Raw genomic sequence first — 22,215 nt, 5'->3', positions numbered from 1 at the left:
ATGCTGAGAACAGTGCGACGTGTTTCTGCAATCTGCTGGAATCTCCCAGAGCACTGGCAATGCAGTAGGTGTAAAAGAGGTGGCTGAATAAAATGTATTCAGATTTGGAAAAAAGGTTCATATAATATCCCACATAGGAGCCCATGCCTGTAGCAAAGTGATCACAGTACAGCTGCCATTGATTAGATTAGGAACAGGCTGCAAGACAGAAAAAAATAGATGAAATATGACAAAAACAGCATAGGTGAGCTGCCAGGCTCCAAAATATGAATATGAGTAGTTAGCATATTTATTAAAGGTACTGAAAAGGTAGTTGGCCATATAGCTGTGGTATTTTTATGCAATGCAAAACTGCATGCTCCTCATTGTTACAAGATGAGGCTGAGGAATTTGAGTTACCCTTGGTAAACTGGGTGACTGAGCAATGCAGAATTACATACTGAGAGGGAAGCATACAACTATAAAATATGCCAAGGCAGGAAGTTATCTTTACCTATTCAAGAGAAAGACTTGTGTATCACTGTGAATGGCTCAGTGAAACCATCTTGTCCCTGTACAGATATTATAAAAGAAATGAACAAAATATTATGCCATGGAAAGACTGGAATATAATAATTCATGAAAGTGCTCTGTGTCATGAAATTATGGTATGGAATTTGCTTAAAATAACTTCTAGAGTTTGATATACATTGCAGTGGGGCAATCTAAAACATGAAAGGGAGAGAACAAATTACATTGAAAATGTAGAGATAGCGAAAGGTACAGAAAAACTAGATTTGATATTCTTACATACTGTATTTCATAAAACAAGAGGAAAGGGACCAAAATCAACATGATATAGACAATAAAACCATTTTATTTCACTTAACTAATTTTACTGTAATTAAATATGCAAGTCATTGCTGAGGCCAAAATTTTAGTAGAACATTTAAGGGATTTGACTTTAGTATGCTTAATGAAAATATCCATGGTTATTCAAAACAGATCTTAAAAGAATAAGGAGCAAAGTTACCACTGCTTGAAGACATACCTCATGCTTTACTGGCAAAAGCTAAAAGAAATGAAGGCAATTTAATCCCGTTGATGGCTTTTCACACACATACTTGGAAGTAAGTGACAGGGATCTCTCTTGGAAAAGGCAGCTGTGTGTTGTGTTTTTCTAGGGAATAGCTGCTGGAAACTGTATGCATAAGTTGGAATAAGTTTTTGTATTGTACCCAGGGGCTATGGAAAGCTTCTTAATACTATCACTATTTTGTATATATTATGTGTTATTTTACCAATCACCATACATACATTGTATGTTTGACCTAATTCTCTAATGTTCCAATATCTGTCTCTTTGTCCCCTCATGTTTATGAAGGGTACAGGAAAAAAGGAACAGCTCTCTAAGTGTTCAGATGGCACCTGCCATGCTGCTGTATGTATGCCAGTAAAGCAGTTCTCATGACATTAGAATTCTTCCGTAAACCATTTTAAAATGCCGTATAGGATACAGGACAGACAACAACACATGCCAGGGAAAGATGCTAAATAGAGAACACTATGTAACATAGTAATTCATTCTTTACGATAATAGTAGTTATACAAAACTAAGTATATAGAGAGGTGGCAGGTTGCCAGAGATGCGGGAACAAAAAGACGAAGTGTTACAAAGACCTCAAATTACATCATACAATTTCTGGTTAGAGGAATGTTATTGCCCCTTCACGGAAATGGACTTCTGTAGTTTGGCTTTCTAACTTTTTTAATGGCCAGTACCATTCTCCTCTTGCTGCTCAGATTCTAAAAAAATTGGGATTTCACTGTTTAGTATAATTATTAACATAGCTATTATTGTAATATAGTGTTTACTAGAGATGCAAAATCATGGTCATTCTGGTTCAACGCTAGTCATCTTTATGTCCTAGCACGCAGTAAAAAAACTAAAAGATACTCCTGTGCAAGTCTGGGGGGCTCCATTTCATTGAGAGCACCACTTTTAGATGAAGAATTACATCGCAGTTGTTGTTGCTGATATGAAAGTTCCTTAATATGCAAATTATTGTCAGATCATGCTGCATTTCTACAATGTCCATTGCGTATGGATAGCTATTCAGAGCATTGGGGTGCATTTAGGAAGTGACAAAATGTACTAGGACTTCTGATCTTAGCAAGTCATCCAGCTAGAGCAAACCGTAGTAGAAGGTATGCGGACATCTAATGGAATTACACAGGCATCTTGAATGTATTTTAAGATGTGATAAGCAGTTTCTGATAATCAACCTTGTAAAGTAAAAGCAGCAAAATAGAAGGAAATGTTAAGCATATCAATCTCGTGAACTACTTAATGTCAAATAATAATTAATAATTAAATAATTAATGTCAATAATCAACCTTGTAAAGTAAAAGTAGCAAAATAGAAGGAAATGTCAAGCAAAGGAGAATGTTTAATATATGGCGGAGAGAAACAATCTGTTATTGATAATTTGGCATAAAAAGCCTCCTCAAAGCTCAGTTTTGTACCAGTTTGAATGGTCATAAAATTTTGAAACAATAAGAATAAAAAAAACCCAAGATGAACCACAAAAGAAAATAACTTGAAGAACAGCAATTATGTAAGTTGATAGTGTTCTCCTTAATGTATATGTGATTTAAATACCGGAGTACTGCAGTGAGAGACCATTTATCAGGCTTAGATTGGGAATTACTTCAGCATTCATTTAGTTTCCTGAGGATTTAATACCCAAGGCTGACCATAGGCGTTCACATTTACAGCCCACTCACGAGTTACAATAAGTAGCTGGAAATACAACATGTGTATCCAGCTCATTACATTTCAGCTATAAAATTCCCCTGAACTCTTAAGACTACCATTACAACAACTGAGTGTGAAATAACAAGACTTCATATTATGAGCTCCTTTTAACGTCACAGATTTACTGAATGCTAAAATCATTTGAAAGTGATAAAGCATTGTTCTTCATACAGTCTCATAATAACTTTAATTTGATTTTAAGTGAGGTATTTTAGAAAAATAATGTTTATTTGGTCAATTAAAAACTCCTGAACTAGGTATATACAGAATACAGTGAGTGCTAAATAAACATACATGAAAAATACTCTTATATTTTTTTTTCATAGAATCTGACCAGGAATTTATGGCTTATAGACTATGAACATCTTCTCCTCTGTGTAAACAATCCACTATGAATTGTTTCTCCATCACCAGTTGTCCCACACATGAAGTAGAACAGGAAGAGGAGGAGGGACAACAGGACAGGAGGATAACTATTTGCCTTCACACCAGTGCAATACACGGACAAAAAGGTAGAAGCAGGAATCTGCATCAACACAGACACCCAGACAAGCTGACAGACATTGCTAATTAGACAAACCAGTGGCTCTGCAGGGATGTTCTTCAACCTTCACAACAGGCAATGTGCTGTTTGCTTCTCTCCAGTGTTTGGGAGATGGAGCGCTCTTGCTGCACATAGAAAGAAATCTCTCTGCAATGTCTCCTTCCTAAGAAACCAATTAGAAAATGCATGTTGCATCCCAGCTGGACTCAAGTACCATCTGCCTACAGTTCGTGGTTCTCAGCTGCATAAGAAAAACCACTTGGTAGCCACTCCTGTCTTAACTATTCTAGCCATAGGACGTGTTTTAATTGAACCACTGGCCCACAGGTATTCACCCTCTTCCTCCTCCTTCACCCTATTTAGGTACTTAATAAATTACAACTGTTTGCATACTAAACCTAACTGTTGCTGTAAGCTTTATTTATATTCTTTTTCACTTTCCAGCGTGTGGAAATTTGCCCGGTTCTCCACGGGAGAGGCTCATTTAGCTAGTTTTCAAGTAATGAAATCTTTCCTGGTGATTTCCTGATTGCTGCAGATATAATACTGTATTTGCAGAGTCTGCCCTCAGGGATGTTGTTCAAAGCTGTATTTAGGCTTATTATCCACCCACTCTTCTGTCACTTTCAGCAGTAATTTTTTCAATGTGTTGTTTATCCCCCAAACATATTAATCACTCAGGGCTGACCTGTTACGCAGTGTAGTTCGTTTGCTGATTTTAAATGGTTTGCAGTATTTCTGGACATTGTGCAATTCTCTGTGTGCATTTGTTAAAGAGCATATGTGGCTCTGCAGAGATTTGAATACCTGAAATGTGATATTTTTTTTCCTTACAGCACCACCTCTCTTGAATTGAGGTTGTAGCTTCTAATTCAGGGTTACAATGAAATGACTTCATTCTTTCCAACCAGAAAATACAACCTCAGGCATATCACCTAAACTGCTTAATGGTAAAATCAGTTATTAAAAAAACATGGCTAATAGCTATAGCTGTTTAAAAAGGAGAAGGATTATAAATCTATTTTTCAGAAGGAAACTGTAAATAAAAAGTTTGCAATGGATGCTATGAAACAGGAGCTGGAAAAGTTCTTCTGTAATGATGTTATGATGTTCATTTCATTTATTTTTTAAATTAGGGTGAATGTATAAGTAGGTACCTCAGCTCTGTGTACTTTCTCTCTCAAAAAAACAACAAAAAAACAGGAGTAATAACTTGTTTCCTTATATTGAATAAATAGCAACTTATTACTAAAACTTAAATGTTGAATAAGTTCCTGTTTATATACATGTTTATATATACAGATTAGGTATTTTATATTACAATTTTTCAACTGGTTACTAATATTCTTATGGAACTTTTCTAGTTAACAGTGATGTTCTGTAGGAGGAATTTATAAGTCGAGGTAGTGGTAAAAAATAACATTACCCATTCAAGATTAAGGCATGCTCCATGTATTTAATTGCCTTTTTGTGTGTAAGAACTTAATATATCCAAGGGCACCATCTGCTGACAGGTTCAGGGTGCCGAACAAATGCTTTCATGGATTTTCAGATATTGGGAAAAAATACTATGCATTCAGACCTCACATATATTAGAAAATATATTAACTTTGGCTTGATTTTAAGGGGCGTTCAGACTTGATACTGCTATAGTCTTTTTTCAGACTGATTTTTGGAATAGTCAGATTTTGGTCTGATTTTTCTAATTCTGCAAGTATTAGCCTGGAGTTCTTTTACCAGAAACTGTTTCGAATGTGTCCCCAGAGGGACAAGAGAGCACGATGAATCATTACTTTGAGAGTATAATGCAATGTTGAATCAAAGCAAAGCGAAACATTCCTCTATTGTTTTATTCTCATTTTGTTTGAATGCATTCTTATCCTGATGTTTAGGAAAAGAAGCGACCAAGTAACTATAGAAAAGCAGGCAGTATGACCAACAATATGCTGTTAGTCACCATTAGCTCGTATTTCTTCTTCTTCAGCCGGATAACTTTAGAAGAAAGTGCATAAATTTGCTGTGAAAGTAGTTGGAACCAACTTACTGTCAAAATGTGCATAGAGAGAATCTGCCAGTGTGATTTTAACCATCAGAATATTAGCAGGGAGCAGCTAATACTGTACAGGATATTCTGCTGGGAAAGAGGAATTCATCAGAGCTCAGACAGAAGCTAGTATCACAAAGCTGCGGGGTTTAGCAGTTACCATTTTATCAGAATTTACAGCTGCACTGGGTCTCAGCGAGCAGTTCCTAGCATCCACTAAATAACTTTTTGCATTATTACAGTCTTCTTAATTCACGGAAGAGACCAAGAGCTGGATTAAAAATGTCAAAGCCTTCAGTTCCTCAACTTTTACTTAGTTGCAGCATATATATTTTCTCTGCTGACAGGAATTTGGAGGATTTTGAATAAGCTTTTTTTGAGCACACTGCTGCCTATCCAAGGGGTGCCCCCACAGCAGATGGCATGTCCCATTATACTTTGTTTTCACCTGTCTTTCCTTGTATGTCCAGCTTTTTGATACAGAATTCTGTGGCAGAAAAGCACAGACATCTAAAAAGATCAAAAAAGAGCACTCTTGTGATGAAGAGATGCTCTAATGTAAAGTACTTGCATGTCCGTGTCACACAAAAAAAGGATCAATGACAGAAGAACTTGAATGATATATACTGCAAAGAAAATTAGTTTCAAGTGCATTTATTTTGAAATAAACAAGAATATTATATGCGTATCTTCATATTCTACATTACATAAATTATTATTAAACACAAGAAAAATACTCTTAAAAACTAATCTGACATTTTCACATTCTATTTTATATTAAGTGCCTACAGTTAGGAACTATATATAGAAAAATGATAAAATTGTCTCTAGCCAGCCTTGAAAGCAAAGTGCACTATTGCCTAGGGTAGTGGAGGAGCGAAATGATGACGGTGCTGCTGCCTTCTCTGTGGTGAGGACCACTATGAAAGGGCAGCAGGGACTGAAGACGAAGGAGGGGAACCCCTTCATTCACTCCCTATCCTTTCTTCCCATTTTTTGTCCTTCATCACTGAAGTAGCAAATTGGGCTTTGCATACACTGACAAGAAGCAGTGAGACAGTTCTGCGTACCAAGATGATACATTGAATACCAATGATTCCCTAAATGATCACATGGGGACTGCAGCTTATCCATGTTCTGTTGTGTCAGTTCAAGAACCTCTATACAAATTTTTCTTGATTTTTGTTGTCAGTGGTTTAAGCAGGTCAAGGTGGAAATTTGGTAAGTATTCATCAAGAAATATAAATTAAAATAGCATCTTCCAAAAGCTTTCTGAACTGGCTGTTTCTTAGATTAAAGCCACACCTAAAAAGACATTCTAATTAGCTTTTCTTTTTTTAATTTTCAAAGTGGAATTTCTTAAAAAACAGCCTGCTTTTCATTTTGTTTTAATTTTTAAATAGAGATAATTCTTATGATAAATTAGGTATTTATGAACTTCGGTGTACTTCCACAGATGCTATATATCTTTTCTACTTGCATGCAGTGTTAAGATGGTATTCAAACAATGTGCACTAAACACAATTTTGAAATGTTTGCTTACAAGTACTTGGAGTACTATAAGATTTAACACCATTATTTTGGTTTTATTTTGTCAACCAAACAAAATACTTGCCTTTCTGGTAACATTAATTTATTTACATTGGTTTTAATGTGTGTCTATCCAGATAGAAATCTTTCAAGGCACAGATTGTTCCTAAACAGATTTATTTAAGGTCCAGTGAACCTTTTCAAGAATGATATAAAAATTGTGTTCATGTTTCTTTAGACCTAATTCACACCACATAATAATCATTTTGAAAGGGTGTAAGAAAAAAACACTGCTCCTGAATTGCAAAGAAAAAAATTAGAGAAGAGAAAAAACAAATATAACAATGTCCCTATGACTGTTTCAGTAACACCTAAACGTACAGGACATAAAAGGTCATGATGGCTACTGACTGCCTGTAGTCTCCATCACCTTATTAAAACCCAATTTACGTCTAATATTTGATGCATAATAATAAAATAATATAACTGAGAATTACTATGAGCTGCTGCATGCATTTGTTTTCTTTTGCTTTTTAGTTTGACACAAACACAAGTTATTTAACCATTTTTCAGATGCTGCATTCCAGAGTAGCAAATTAGATGACAACAATTTCTACTCAATACCATGTCTTACTTCATATAAAAGTGCACTATTCACAAGAACACATGAAATTTTACTCTAAGTGAATTTATACATATGGAAATAGTTTAGAATAAATATTATGAAGTGTGTGTTACTTAACATGAATTTGAATATTTTGACCTTCCTTCAGCATATTGCTCATATAATATCTTAAAATCAATATAATTTTTTTAAAGATAAATTAATAAAAATAATAGTAAGACTTAGAGAATCTGAACATTATAGTCCATACAGTACCTCTCTCAGGTAAATACCTATCTTTCACATTATGACCATAATATTATTACCATTTTCAAAATAACTGCTTTGTTATAGCTTCTAAGAGTTTAATTTGTACATACAACTCGTATGTAATTGTTATGCTACATAACGCATTCTCATTTCCAATTCAGCACAAACATTTAGTAGTGTTCTTCTGAAAGCAAATTCACAGTCTAAGTTGATATGGGCAGTTTCTGTTCATTGCCAAAATGTTTTCTTACCCAGGTGTAATACTTCTTCTTTGTTTTCCTTTACATGACAAACATCTCTCAAAATAATGACAAATATTCAAAATGTGATCTTAAAAAAAAAAAAAAAAGACTTCTGCCAATCAGAGGATAGTTTGTCATTTAAATAAATACATACTGAAAACTGGTTATAAGGGTTCATAACCAGTACTTTTAGTGGAAAAGTTGTCCTCTGTTTTCTAACACAGCTGGAAGATTCACAATTCACCTGGGTTAGCTTGTTCTTCATCCAGAATTTATAGGAATAAATATAGTTCTAACCAGTGCACGTAATCCTTATTTCTTTCTTTATCTTAGCATATCTCGTCTCCGAAATTGCTTCCATAGATCTCTGAGATGTTCACTGGTTACAGTCATCACACAAGAATAATATTCCTTCCAACCAGACTTTGGACTCTCCTGTGAAAAGTGAAAACATAGAGTTGGAAAAAGATATTTTTCACTCTGATACTACATTAAATTTTACTCAGACTCATACAAACCAGATATATGCTTTAATGTTAAAATAATGAAAGATCAAATACTTCTATGGCTCAAAAGTACTTAAAATGAGGGTTATAAACCTTTAAGTAGGGTAAGATTTCAAAAAACATCCTCACCTCACAGCACACAGCATTCAACCAAAGCCTATTTGCATTAAAAGCTATAGGAAAGGACTATTCCTATTCATTCAGATGTGTCTCCTATTCTCTATATAGTTTTGTTTCTTCCTTCTTCATGTTGACACTGCACTAAAAAGTTCACCTCTAGCATGCACATAGACACCTACTGATGTTCATGAAACTGAGGCATTAACAAAGGCCAAATATAACAAAGGTAGATGATATGAAAGCTTCTTTATACTAGGTTACCATAAACCTAAACTGCATTGTAGCTCAGTAACATTATTAAGCACCCATTGAATGGAGAGGAATAATGGCCAAAGGCTGTCCTGGGAGACTCAATAGCCTGTATGCTGTCTGCAGGCATCACTGGACCTCCTTATTTCTTCCACTATACCTAATTTCACAAGCCTGTTTTGATAGTGTGTACACAAAGATGGAGCAGGATAGCAACTAGGGAAAGAAGCTAAGGGAGGAACAACAATTGTCGATGAGTCACAAGCATTTACAAGTAATTTTCAATTGTAATCCATCAGCATCTACAGGAAAATGGTTACAGTGTTAAGGTGAGAGACTGCCCAATAGCTTGTTTTGGTTAAACTGAGTGAAGCTGTGAAAAATATCGTGCCATCGCACAATACCAACCATTACAGAATGAAACCTATATTCCCAAATATCCTTATTACTATCCTTATTACTCATCTTGTATAATTAAAAGCATAAAGTATTATGCAGAAGTTGTAAATACTCAGAAAACAATCTAATCCACAGCAGTATATATCACAGACTTTAAATATTAGAAACAATACTTACAGTAATAAGTAATTTAGTTGAGATTTATGGTCAATTTTATTTAAAAATGCATTACTTGTACAATGCATTGCATTATTTAACAAAAGCACATTCAGTTGATTAACTGGTGCTTTAAGATATGCATTTACTTTTTATTTTATTAAACAGATTCAGAGAAATGTTCATGAAAATCTGTAAAAGAAATGCTGAACTACATGAACTGTTCACCTACTTCTAAATGTATACATTTCTGTTGTATCTACTCTCAGTGTACTAAACTTACAGAAGAAACATCGTGTCACATTGCTCTCTGATATCTTCCCATTCCAGTGGAATATTTTCCTCCCACTGTATCCAGAGATGTTTTTAAGGGTCTACTCAATTTTAGCACCAAGTCTGACTTCTGTAACTGCCAGTTACATTTGTAAAATGACTAAGGTGTGGCTATCCCACACTTCTCACTTCTTCTGCTTTGGAGATGAGTTAAGCACCGGCCACTTCAGTTTTTATTTTTATTTTTTTTAAAGCTCTCTCTTCTGATAGACGTATTCAACTACTGTATATTAGTAAAGTATGGAAACTAACAGCTTTCGAAGTATTAACTACATGACAAACCAGAAGACAGAATCACAGAATCACAGAATTGTCTAGGTTGGAAGAGACCTCCAAGATCATCTAGTCCAACCTCTGTCCTGACACTAACAAGTCCTCCACTAAACCATATCACTAAGGGCTACATCTAAACGTCTTTTAAAGACCTCCAGGGATGGCGACTCAACCACCTCCCTGGGCAGTCCATTCCAATGCCTAACAACCCTTTCAGTAAAGAAGTTCTGCCTAATATCCAACCTAAACCTCCCCTGGTGCAACTTTAGCCCATTCCCCCTCGTCCTGTCACCAGGCATGTGGGAGAATAGACCAACCCCCACCTCGCTACAGCCTCCTTTAAGGTACCTATAGAGAACAATAAGGTCACCCCTGAGCCTCCTCTTCTCCAGGCTAAACAACCCCAGCTCCCTCAGCCGCTCCTCGTAAGCCTTGTTCTCCAGACCCCTCACCAGCTTAGTTGCCCTTCTCTGGACTCTCTCGAGCACGTCCATGTCCTTCTTGTAGCGAGGGGCCCAAAACTGAACACAGTACTCGAGGTGCGGCCTCACCAGAGCCGAGTACAGGGGGACAATCACCTCCCTAGACCTGCTGGCCAGGCTGCTTCTTATAAAGGCCAGGATGCTGTTGGCCTTCTTGGCCACCTGAGCACATTGCTGGCTCATATTCAGCTGCCTACCTGTATTCCCAGGTCCTTCTCGGCCAGGTAGCTTTCCAACCACTCATCTCCCAGCCTGTAGCGCTGCTTGGGGTTGTTACGCCCCAGATGCAGGACCCGGCACTTGGCCTTGTTGAACTTCATACAGTTGACCTCAGCCCATCGGTCCAGCCTATCCAGATCCTCCTGCAGAGCCTTCCTACCCTCGAGTAGATCGACACACGCACCTAATTTGGTGTCATCTGCAAACTTACTGAGGGTGCACTCCATCCCCTCATCCAGGTCATCGATAAAGATATTAAAGAGGACTGGCCCCAGCACTGAGCCCTGGGGGACTCCACTAGTAACCGGCCTCCAACTGTATTTGGCTCCATTCACCACAACTCTTTGGGCCCGGCCATCCAGCCAGTTTTTAACCCAACAAAGCGTACGCCAGTCCAAGCCACGAGCAGCCAGTTTCTTGAGGAGAATGCTGTGGGAAACGCTGTCAAAAGCCTTACTGAAGTCAAGGTAGATCACATCCACAGCCTTCCCCTCATCCACCAAGCGCGTCACTTGGTCATAGAAGGAGATCAGACAGAAGATAGTAATTTATTGTTGAAGTATGAATAAAATTAAAGTTCTAAATTCATGCTTAAGTCTTTCACATCTTTCTCAAAATGAAATTTCCTTCCCCAATTCAAAACGTTTTTGTTTTACCTAGTATTACTTCCTAAAAAACTTAATTAGAAATTTTAAAACCCCACAAAATTCAGATCATCTAGCAAACAGTTTTTGTAATTCAAAAATCTTAAGGTATTGAATAAATCATTGGGATATACATCTCAATTTCTAGTTTTACTATTGTGACAGAGTATTTATGCCAATACTGTAAAATTCAATACAATCAGAATTACAGCTTAAATACCTATTACAGTTACTGAATACATAGTTTATCAAACAGTATGTTTAAATGGATTAGAATTCCTAATGAAGTTGGCCTTTAGCATCCTGCTTCAGAAATGAAAAGAAAGCTGGAGAGGGACTCTTTGCCAGGGACTGCAGTGATAGGAGAAGGAATAATGATTTTAAACTAAAAGAAGATAGGTTTAGATTAGATGTAAAGAGGAAATTCTTCACTATATGGCAGTGAGGCACTGGCACAGGTTGCCCAGAGGAGCTGTGGATGCCCCATCCCTGGAGGTGCTCAAGGCCAGGCTGGATGGGGCTGTGGGCAGCCTGGGCTGGCAGGAGGTGTCCCTGCCCATGGCAGGGGGTTGGAACTGGGTGGGCTTTAACGTCCCTTCCAACCCAAACCATTCTGTGATGCTGTGATTCTGAATTAGCTCTGGAAGGGCTTTGTTAAATATTTAATGGATAGCCTTTTCTTAAAATGTTCAAAGTACAGTCGTCCTCTCAACTTTACTCATCAATTCTCTCCTGAAGTTTTTTTTTCCTGTTCTCCCTACAGTACATACAAAGCAGTACACCTGCTGATGCCAAGCCAGGTTCTGTGCCCTGCAGCAAGAGCAATGTAGAAAGACAAGCTCTCCAACAACATTGTCAGCTCTTTAGACCACAGGGAGCTTGTATAATTGATCCCCAAGGACAGATTTTAATTATTTATTATAAGGGTATAACATTCTTTATGCTGTGAAGCAAATGGCATTTATGCAATTTAGAGAGATGCACTGTTCAGCACAATGAACTGTTTATCCCATTTCAGAGTGCCAATTCAAACTATGGTATAGTCAGTGGTAAGTATGCCAAAAATCTGCATTTCTTTCATCAGAGTTCTAAGTTTACCACAGAAAGTATATCGAAGCACAATGATCTTTACATTTACATTTGGAACAAAGTAAAATTCAGTAAAACCACATTGTACCTAACCTTGGGATGCGTTTGCAGCAGATTTTTGTATTTCACATAATTTGTGTTCTGCATTTTGTTCCATTCTGTACATCAGAAACTGTACATCAGACTGAAATTTAATTAACAATTGAAACTTCTCAATTTCAAATCCCCAGCGAATCAGTCTTCGTTCTCTTTTCCATTTAAAAACTAAATAGAAAATAATTCTTTTTAGTTCACTTTCGCCTCACACTGCATAGCAAAGACAAATTTAGTTTCTCCTCAGTAGCTAACTCTAAACCACTTCTTAAATTTTTGACTAAAGTTTCCATTTCCATTAACAAAAGTTTGTAACTATCTTTAAGAAATACTTGTAACGTGAAATTATAAGCTATGTAACATTTTACACAAAAGGAACTCAGAAGAGTTCTAGATATGTTAACGTAATCCATCACAAGAGACAAGGAGCAGTTACTCAAGAGATGAGCAGTGGCTGACTAACATGTCTGTAGGGAAGAAGGAATTTTACACATACGAGGCTTATACCACAGTCTTCACTGCTCAAGGAATGGATATCTGATATAGTCCTACACAAGCAAGCTTTTGGTACCAGAAGCATTCTTGTTATAGCACCCAGGAGTTCCAGGTGGCAAGAGTAGGCTAAATTAACCAGCAATCTCTACACTACTATCATGAGGTTGCCTGTGATCATGGAATTGCACTCGGAATTACTTTGTTTTCTCTGTGCTGTCTCCCAGTGTGTACTGTAGACATACTGTTATTCAACTTCAAAAATTTCCCTTGAGAATGACTTTATACAGACAAAATACAGATAAAATCTCCCTCTATAAATCTCCACCATGTATGTGTGTAAATATCTGTATATGTAAATATATGTTTTCTTCTTAGAGTTTACTCTATCTTAACACACAATTTATTGCCTGAATTCAGACTCTGTCAAGATGTCCAGGTATGTAAACTTGATGCATTTATCACAGTCTCTGTTTTTGCCACCAAACTAATTTTATTAGACATGATGATTAGACATTGGATTCTTTTGTGTCACTTTATTTTGCTCCAGTCAGTCACATAACCTTCACTGAAGGTATCAGGAAAGCATCATGACTGTATAATGTTTTGCCTATGCCCTATAACAGCTGTTCGCTATCTTGAAAAGTTCAGAGTTTAAACAACACTTGTGCAATTACAATGCAGATTGTACCTGGCAATGTAAAATCTAAAAGAAAAAAACAAAAACAAAACAACCTAATCAATGGCAGAATTAGTGGGGACAAAGAGACACAGCATGATATTTAAAGATACGGGAAAATAAGAAAGGAAATTCTGAAAGAGTCAAAGTTTTAAAGAGATGAAGTTACACACATTTTACCTGAAGCCACAAATTTCCTCTTATGTGATTGTTGAGCTAAACCAACATTTTAGTAATCCAAGTATTTCATTAGCTATTTATATTTCCATTAATTGGGTGGAGAAACTAGACACTTTGTTAAGATCAATTCTCCTTTTTTGTTCCTTATGTACTAGTAAAATGTTTCAATATTTAGGTTATACTAACTATATGTTAACAGTTAATCAAAATAATAAAGAAAGAATCCTATGGTTATTATTATTTTAATGTAACAGTATAGTGTATGCAGATGAAATAGAACTCACGTTGTTCTGTGAAGACAAATCAGCTGCATAAACCTGGATATGCCCCAAGCTATCTAGTAATAGTAATACTGCATTTCAAAAAAGCACCCTGCTCAAAAGATGTGACACTTCATTGGAAAAAAAAAAAGGTACAAAAAGTACCAAAGATGACAGCTTGGGACACATGCCATGGGGATGTGTCAGCAGTTTAAATATTATTCTCTCTTCCTTACCTATCTTGCACAGGCATCTACAAAAGAAAAACATCAGAGGGACTGGTGAGCTGGTGGGCTACCAGTACAAGTAAATGGACCACACCTCTCATCCTTAAAGACTTGATTTTCCACTGTGCTGGAAGCCAGACACCACCTCTGATAAACAGGATCCAAGGAAATCCTGCTGAGTGATGCTATATTGCTGCCACACTGTTTAAGAGATGTTTAAACCCAAGGCATCCAAAGATGGTTATTAGACAAGAAACCTCAGCTTAATATAGTGCCTCCAAATTAAAAGCATTAGGGGAGCCATAGTCAAAACATCTGAGTCAAGTGCACTTGAGATGCACTGACTGCCCCACTGGTCCAGTCACAAACCACTGGCTATGAGGTTTTGTTTGGTACATCTCTTTGTTACTCCACATTGCAATATAATAAATCCGAAACCTATATTAGCTGCTGTTACATTAGCTGCTTCATTAGCAACTTCTGCAAAGACTATAAACATAAACGGGAAAAAGGTGCTGGCACCAAAACAGTGAACTGCGAAGGAACAAACTCTTGCCTTATGCAAAGGAGTTTAAGATTCAAGCAAACATTTCTGCTGTGTCCAGAGGGTGACTAGTGGTTTTGCAATATGTCTCCAGAATATCTACACTGCGGTTTTTACACTTCACAATACAATTTAATTGTAAGAATGAATATTCATGTGGTGGATACACAGAAACAGCCATGGTGGTCATGTGCGGTCGCAGTGCTTATTTTTGAACACTGCTGATGTAGAATAAATTGTGCCAAAAACACATTTTTGTTTTCAAAAGCAACTGTATAAATCAAAGCAGAATCAAGTTACTTATTGGCCCTCAGAGAGAAAAATTTGCTTTTACAATCTTCATTGGTAAATATTTATTAGCTCTAGGTACCTGAGAAATTATTGAAAAGATGATCACAGGACAGACAGAAAACAATAACAGGAACTAGAAAGGAATAGTTTTCCCTATTCCAGACATAGCACAAAGTTGCAATTGGCTTACAAAACATTGACAGCATGAGTTAGTTATTGCCAACTCCAGAATAAAATCCTACCACTTCAGTCAAAAACACAACGTGACATTTTCAGCTACTACATTGCTTACAATCAGGTAACTTAACTCCTGAATTCTGAAATGGGAAACGAAGCAGTGACAGTTTAACATTCAGCCATTCCTGCAAGCATGCCAGCACACTCAGACTGGACAGCTAACACATACCGTAATTTATCTGCTATAGAGTTCCTTCCTCACGCAGGATTTGAAAGTAGTATACCTCTGTATAGGTTTGTAGCCCTGTGGAGCAGAAGATGGAGAAGTGCGCAGATGCAGACAACATGTGAAAGCAGCCAGTTAAGCATAAGACAACAATATCACGAAAATACAAAAAATGGCTTTAAGTGACGAATAACTAGAAGATACAGTATAGCATTTGCTAGGTAAAACCTTTATCATTTAGTCATCAAGGAGTGAATCTTTCAGTTTAAAAATTTAATTTATAGAAGAAGGGGAATCTACTTGGATATTTTTAAACTGAAAAAAAAAAAAAAAAAGGAAATAACTTTTAAACCAAACAGCAAGCAGAAAAAAAGCTTTTCATTTTAAGTTTATGGCAATACTCTAACTGACCACTTGATGGCAGATTATATACTAGTGTGCTTCAAAATAGTAAAACCATAAAAAGTTTCAGATTATGATATTGTGTTCCAAAAAGACAGAAATTTCATTTGATAAACTCTTTAAGACTTTTGTTTTCTCAAAACCATACTTCAAATACATGTTAAAATGAACATTTATAATGTTTCTATAAGGGGTAGTACCTGACTTCAAGTTCATAAATTTATGGCTCAGTTTTTAAATAGGACAAATAGGACACAGACCTTTCAGAATTCCAGTTTCATCACACTTAAGTAACTCTTTGCTCTTGCTTTAAGTGCCTTTGCTTTAGTTGGATTATATAATTACAAATGCCCTTTTTTTTATAATACATGGTTCTAGTAACGAGATTTGTAATAAGCTCAAGATTCTTCTGGGCAAACATTTTCATAAAGCTACTTTAAAAAAAGTTGAATTACTGAGTAGAAAATGTTAACTGTGAAATCACAATTCACATCATAGGTCTGTTTTAATCTGTTATTTTGAGATGTTTTTAGAATGATAATCAGGAACTACACTGACTTGGGTAGGCATTAATTGTAAGATACTTAATATTAAAATCAGGCATTTACACTTGATAACACAGGTTAAAATTTGACAAGGCAAGGATTTCCACGGAGCTACAAACTACTGCATAAGCGGAAGCTATAATGTTTTTTGATTTGTACAATGAACTGACCAAATCTTCATATAGTTTCAAAACATAGTTATTAACAAAGAAAGATTAGTGATTTGTTAGTTTTGATTTAGCACAAGACAATGTTTGAGCCTACCACAATGTAGGAGCTAAAGAATAATTTTTTACTTGGTCTGATCACACTAAATACTGTACAACTTTAAATGTACAAACAACAGGAAGCACTTAATAACACTTTCCACCAATCGGTTCTGGACTATAAGTTCTTATGTTTCTTCTTGTTCCCCTTCTAAAACAATATGGGGGAAGGAGCTGTTATTAAACTTAAAAGGAGGATTTGTGCAGAGTTTTCACATCATAGGCCACTACCCACACACCCAGAAAAATCAGGTTTGTGTGATACTTACAAAACCTTTCTTGAAGTGGTTAACCGACAAGTTTGGTACTTTACCTGTCTTGGAGTACTACTGAGCAGTGAAAAGAAAGCTATTTTTTTTTCCTGAATAATCTATCAAATCTGCATGTAGGTATGTTAAAAGAAAAAAAAAAGAATATGGTATTTTTGGTCACTGAGCTATAGGACCAAATCATGATCTCTTTCTACACAATCCAGGAGATATCCAATATCTAATTAAAACTAGACTTAACATTTACGCATGAAGGTGCTACTTGTCTAAACATCATTGCCTATCCTTCATAGTTTTTATACTGTCCACTAGAATATTTTCAAGTGGCCTAGGCAAAAGAAAGGCACATGCATAAATTTAAATAGTGCTGGATGACACTCAAGAATTATATGTGATTTCTGTCATGCATTTTGTGAAACAGAAACATGTAAAACACTTACAAGAATTGCTTAGTAAGCAGACTGTGCTCTGGTTAAATTAACGTACGCTGCACATTTACATTTAGTAAGCAATTAAAACATATAGCTGAACGTCTTGAAACGGTTATGAAACAATCATCATTCCCACATCATAAAGGATTTGAGGACCAACAAGAAAATAAGCTCATCACAAATGTAGTGGTTGTTATCCACACTTTTACATTAGGTCGTATTACAAAAATAACAAGTAACCTATTAGACTCAACATCACTTCACAGAAAGTTCTAAAATTGCATTTAGAAACCTAATTAAAAATGACTAAAATTACATTACAGAAATAATATACTGAAATGTGAATTTAGAAACCATTATATACTCCTTACAGAGAGGTTAAAGTTCAAAATTTATGCCTAAGGGATTAGGTTGTAGGTAAAAACAGAATTTTGCATTTGGTTAAAAATGTTAACACCTGTTATATGAAGAAAAAAATGCAACTGTTATTGATCATACACTAATTTAATTTTTTTCTGCTACTTTACAATTGCTACAGTGTACTATACTACAATGAACCTGAAGAGGGCAGTAAGGCCTATACATTCAACTAAAGGACAAAGTTCTGTGTGTGATTTACAAGCTTGTTCCCTAGGAAAATTTTCTGCAAGTAATTTCCTGCCCTCTAGCTTCTTGTAATTTTATGTGTTAGATACAGGTTTAAATTATCAAAAGCAACTTTGAAGCAGAATATAGTGTTGTTCAGTGTAACTTCACTAATTCTTTATTTGAAAATTTAAACTATCATATGCTGCAATTCTTTCCAACACTCATTGTCCACATTTGGTATTTTAAATGTTTTAAAACAGCTGATGGACCTTTAACTGAACTGCCTGAGTTAGAGAGACAAACTCTCTTTCCTGAAAACAACCCAGGCATAATTAATATCCTTGTTAAAACTCCTAATGTTAATCAATCAGTTGAATGATACAGAAAAAAATACAGTATGCAGTGGATTGCTCATCTCCAATCTGATTTGTTTGACTGCTTCAGGATTTCTCTAACATATGCTTAAACATATAAACATTTAGTTTGCAACATATTGATGCTTCAGATCACAAAGTAAGTAACAGTAAGTAGTGAAGTCAATTAAGGTAATTACAAAAATTAAAAACCTTACCCTAAACCCTCGATTAAGTCTATCTTTCATAATGCCGATAAATTCTTTGTAACTCAATTGGTCATCTCTGTCGACATCAAAAATCTTGAACACTGTGTTCACCAAATGTGGTGAAAGCTTCACACCTGTGGCTACATACACAGCACGCTTGAATTCATCTACATAAAGAAAATAGCAGAAGAAAAAATAAACACAGAAATTTAAACTTGAGAAACTTGGGATTAGGAAAATCATGTAAAATTTTAAATTAAGCTTTCACACTTAAGTACTCAAGAATAATAAAACATGAAAAGTAGAATTGAATTTCACAGGTCTAAAATAAGTAGTTCTCAAATGGTATAAAATAATACGTACGATATCCTTTATTTTGCATGAAATACAATAGCACACATGTAGTATACTATATGTATCAAAATCAGAAAATTTTATTGTAATTCACCTTACATTACATTTATACTGATGATATCTACTTAATTAACAAGAAACAGAACTTGGGAAATAGAGCACAGAGAAAACCATATACTCCTTTAGTAAGGCCACATAAGGTAGGACTACACTGGTGCTAACTTGTTAGACACACTGAGATGCTACTTGGAGTGAGCACACAAGTTTGACATCTTCACATGGTTGTTCATCTTGCACTCCCCAAGCATCTCAACTGTCGTGTTAAGCATTTCAGCTGGTACATGCCTTTCAGTGCCCACTTACTGATTTGTTCAAAAATATGTCTAATCCCTCTTTGAACCTCCTGATACTGTTTCCTTCTATGAATTTCACAGCAGTGAGTTCCACAGACCCACTGTGTAAATAAATGCTTTTGTTTGCTTGAAACTGATCTCTTACTAGAGTCATCAAGTACCTCTTAACTCTTGTATTGCAGGATTTGGTGATAAACTTTTCTGCATTCTGCTTATCCACCACTTACATGATTTTGTAAAGCTTTATCATATCTCTTACGATAATTGAGACTTTCCCTTTCAAAGCTAGATTTCTAGCCTTTTTAGCATTTTACCTTAGATGCTAAAACTAAAAACTAGGACTCATAGAACTATTTCCTCTCTGTTTTTGTCAACAGTTCAGTATCTTTGTCAACAAATGCAATAATTATCTGACTTTTTAATAATACTTACCCTGACCTATGGAACGACTTGCAAAATTATACATTTGCATTGCAATTGTAAAGTCCTCTAGATTGTTCAAGAACTGGAAAAATGATCTAAACTCATCAAATGTGATACCCTAATGAATAAAAGAATATGTGTATTAGTACCATTAGAATTATCAGTAGTGGTGACAAGTGAATAAAAAAACCTTGCCATTACATATGTCTACTTCATTTAATAATAGATATTACATTCACCGAAATAAAAGTTTCTACTGCAGTTAGTGAAGTAAAGAACTGTAGCCACCTGAAGAATGTAAGATGTTTTTCCTGTTTGCCAATGCAATGGACAGTAATTCAAACTCAAAATACAGTCAAAAATGCTGTTCCACTACTTAAGGCAATCTTAAAAATTCCATGAGGATTTTTATGATATGGCAGTAGATACTGAGAATAAGAGTTCAGGTTTGTATAAATATCAGAATGTCTACTACTCAAAACCTGCAAACTACTACTAATTCTATGTGTGTGTGCAAAAATACACTGAATTCATAGACACGTTATGATCTAATGTAAGCTCTATACTTTAAGTTGAGGGTTTTACATATCCAGATTTAGCCGCATAAATCTCTTCAGTTGATACTCTACATTTTACATCACAGGGCTTGTTCAACTTTAATAAAAATGAAAAAAAAAAACCCCAAACCCACAAACAACCTTTTTAATTTTGATCAGAATTCAGATTTCTTCTGTGAAGGTGCTAAGCTGTTAAAAGAACATTTTTTTTTTCTTTTCTTGTGGTATTCTACTTCCCTCTACACATTCAAAGTGCTGATAATTTACCTCTAAATCATTTGTGAAAGAAATCTTAAACAGACACTTTGATTTGAGGACTGAATTAATACCTGCCTCTCATTTGCTAGAATGGGAATACCTTTCTATGTAAAATAAAAAAGTTCAGTTTCCTTTGGACAGATTATATTTTAATACAGCAAATAAAACTGTTATATTAGTGCACAAATTCTGTTAAAATTCGTAGACTTTCCTTGGAAGCTGATATTTGTAGTAGTTTCAGTTAAACAAAAAACATCTAGGAACCATGAAAAAACGAGCTTCATACAATTTCTGTTGCACTGCCTTGGCTTTATATATTAAAAGCTATGCAGACCTTTTACAGAGTACTTAGAACTGAACTCCTCAACAGCTAGACTGGCAACTCAGGAAGGGTCAGTGAGTGTAAACTCTGATCCCACCCATACCGCTTCCTCTTACACCTAATCTGGTACAACAGAGGCAGCCCTGCCTTCCCTTTCCATTCCCCAGCCATTAAAAAGAACCACACACCCATCGATAATTATGTATGTGACCCATTATTAAAACTATAATACATCTAGATATGAATCCAATGAAAAAGAGAAGTCAGAAGAAAAGGTTTTTTAAAATCTCATTGTTAGAAAATTGTTTTTTCAAGACTTATGTTTTTTGTTGTTTAAAGTGAACTTGAATGTAATATAAAGCTTCAAAAATACTATTAACTAAATCACATAATGAACACAAATAATTTGATGTTATTTACTCTTCTACTTTGTATTCAGGAAGAAATCTGAAAAATGGAAGATGCACAGATTATTATCAGAATTAATTCCTGGTGCAAATGAGATCTGTGACAGAATCTCAGAACTTCAGTCCAGCAAGGCTATGTTTTCACCTTGATGACACTGGGACTTGGTGCTGTGGCCCACTGCTGTCCTAGCTAAACAGTTACCTTTTCTTCAGGAATCCTGCAGCGCATGTTTTCCAGGTAACTTGATGTATTTTCCACATTTGTATATCTCAAAAGAATATGGGCAAAGTCTTCCTCACTGATGGTGTTCATCCCATTAGAATAGGAAAGGAATTCTATCTCTAGAACTTCAGTTTGTAGGTTGTCCATAAATCTGAAGCATAAATATGAAGCAATATATAAATAGCACATGGCTTTTTATTACAGAATCATAACATATCCTGAATTGGAAGGGACCCGCACTGAGTCCAACTTCTGGCTCCACATAGGATCAGCCCCAAAATCAAACCATATATCTGTTTGATTTTGTTAATTGCTTTATTTTGCTCTTCGTATGTGTAGTACAGAGGAAAAATAACATTTATATCCTATATACATTATATACACAAATGCATAAACTATATGTATAGTAATGTAATAAACATTAATTAGAGCATATAAATATTTCTTTACAAACAATTCATAAAATTAAGACTCACCTATAAAAATCTTCAAAGTTCAGTTCAGCTTTTCCTTTCTTGCCAAAAAAGTGTACAAGCAGTGTCGTGTCTGACAGTGAACTTGTAGTATCATCAGCACGCTTAAATA

The 22,215-nt window shown here is 35.5% G+C and overlaps 2 protein-coding genes across 7 annotated transcripts in view; both read right to left on the bottom strand.

The window, feature by feature from the left end:
• ZDHHC2 (zDHHC palmitoyltransferase 2) overlaps nucleotides 1–4,201 on the bottom strand; it is a 36,763-nt gene extending 32,562 nt beyond the window's left edge. Inside the window, exon 1 of the mRNA XM_083835034.1 lies at nucleotides 3,378–4,201. Coding sequence (XP_083691160.1) covers nucleotides 3,378–3,474 — 97 coding nt within the window. The 5' untranslated portion in view covers nucleotides 3,475–4,201. The remainder of the gene's footprint in view (nucleotides 1–3,377) is intronic.
• A 1,822-nt stretch (nucleotides 4,202–6,023) lies between these two features.
• The window catches only part of MICU3 (mitochondrial calcium uptake family member 3), a 49,673-nt gene continuing 33,481 nt past the window's right edge, over nucleotides 6,024–22,215 (bottom strand). For 3 of the 6 annotated variants that reach the window (XM_083835031.1, XM_083835029.1, XM_083835028.1), the window contains 6 exons: nucleotides 22,107–22,207; nucleotides 21,610–21,781; nucleotides 19,873–19,981; nucleotides 18,743–18,900; nucleotides 15,674–15,748; nucleotides 6,024–8,466 (listed from right to left, as the gene is read on the bottom strand). In XM_083835031.1, coding sequence (XP_083691157.1) covers nucleotides 15,680–15,748; nucleotides 18,743–18,900; nucleotides 19,873–19,981; nucleotides 21,610–21,781; nucleotides 22,107–22,207 — 609 coding nt within the window. In that variant the 3' untranslated portion in view covers nucleotides 6,024–8,466; nucleotides 15,674–15,679. The remainder of the gene's footprint in view (nucleotides 8,467–15,673; nucleotides 15,749–18,742; nucleotides 18,901–19,872; nucleotides 19,982–21,609; nucleotides 21,782–22,106; nucleotides 22,208–22,215) is intronic. The other 3 variants (XM_083835030.1, XM_083835027.1, XM_083835026.1) reach the window with 1 other exon arrangement.

This window comes from Anser anser (genome assembly GCF_964211835.1).
Source record: "Anser anser genome assembly, chromosome: 4".
Classification (NCBI taxonomy): Eukaryota; Metazoa; Chordata; class Aves; order Anseriformes; family Anatidae; genus Anser; species Anser anser.
The sequence above is the reverse complement of the archived record's forward strand: the minus strand, read 5'-3'. Positions and strand labels throughout refer to the sequence as shown.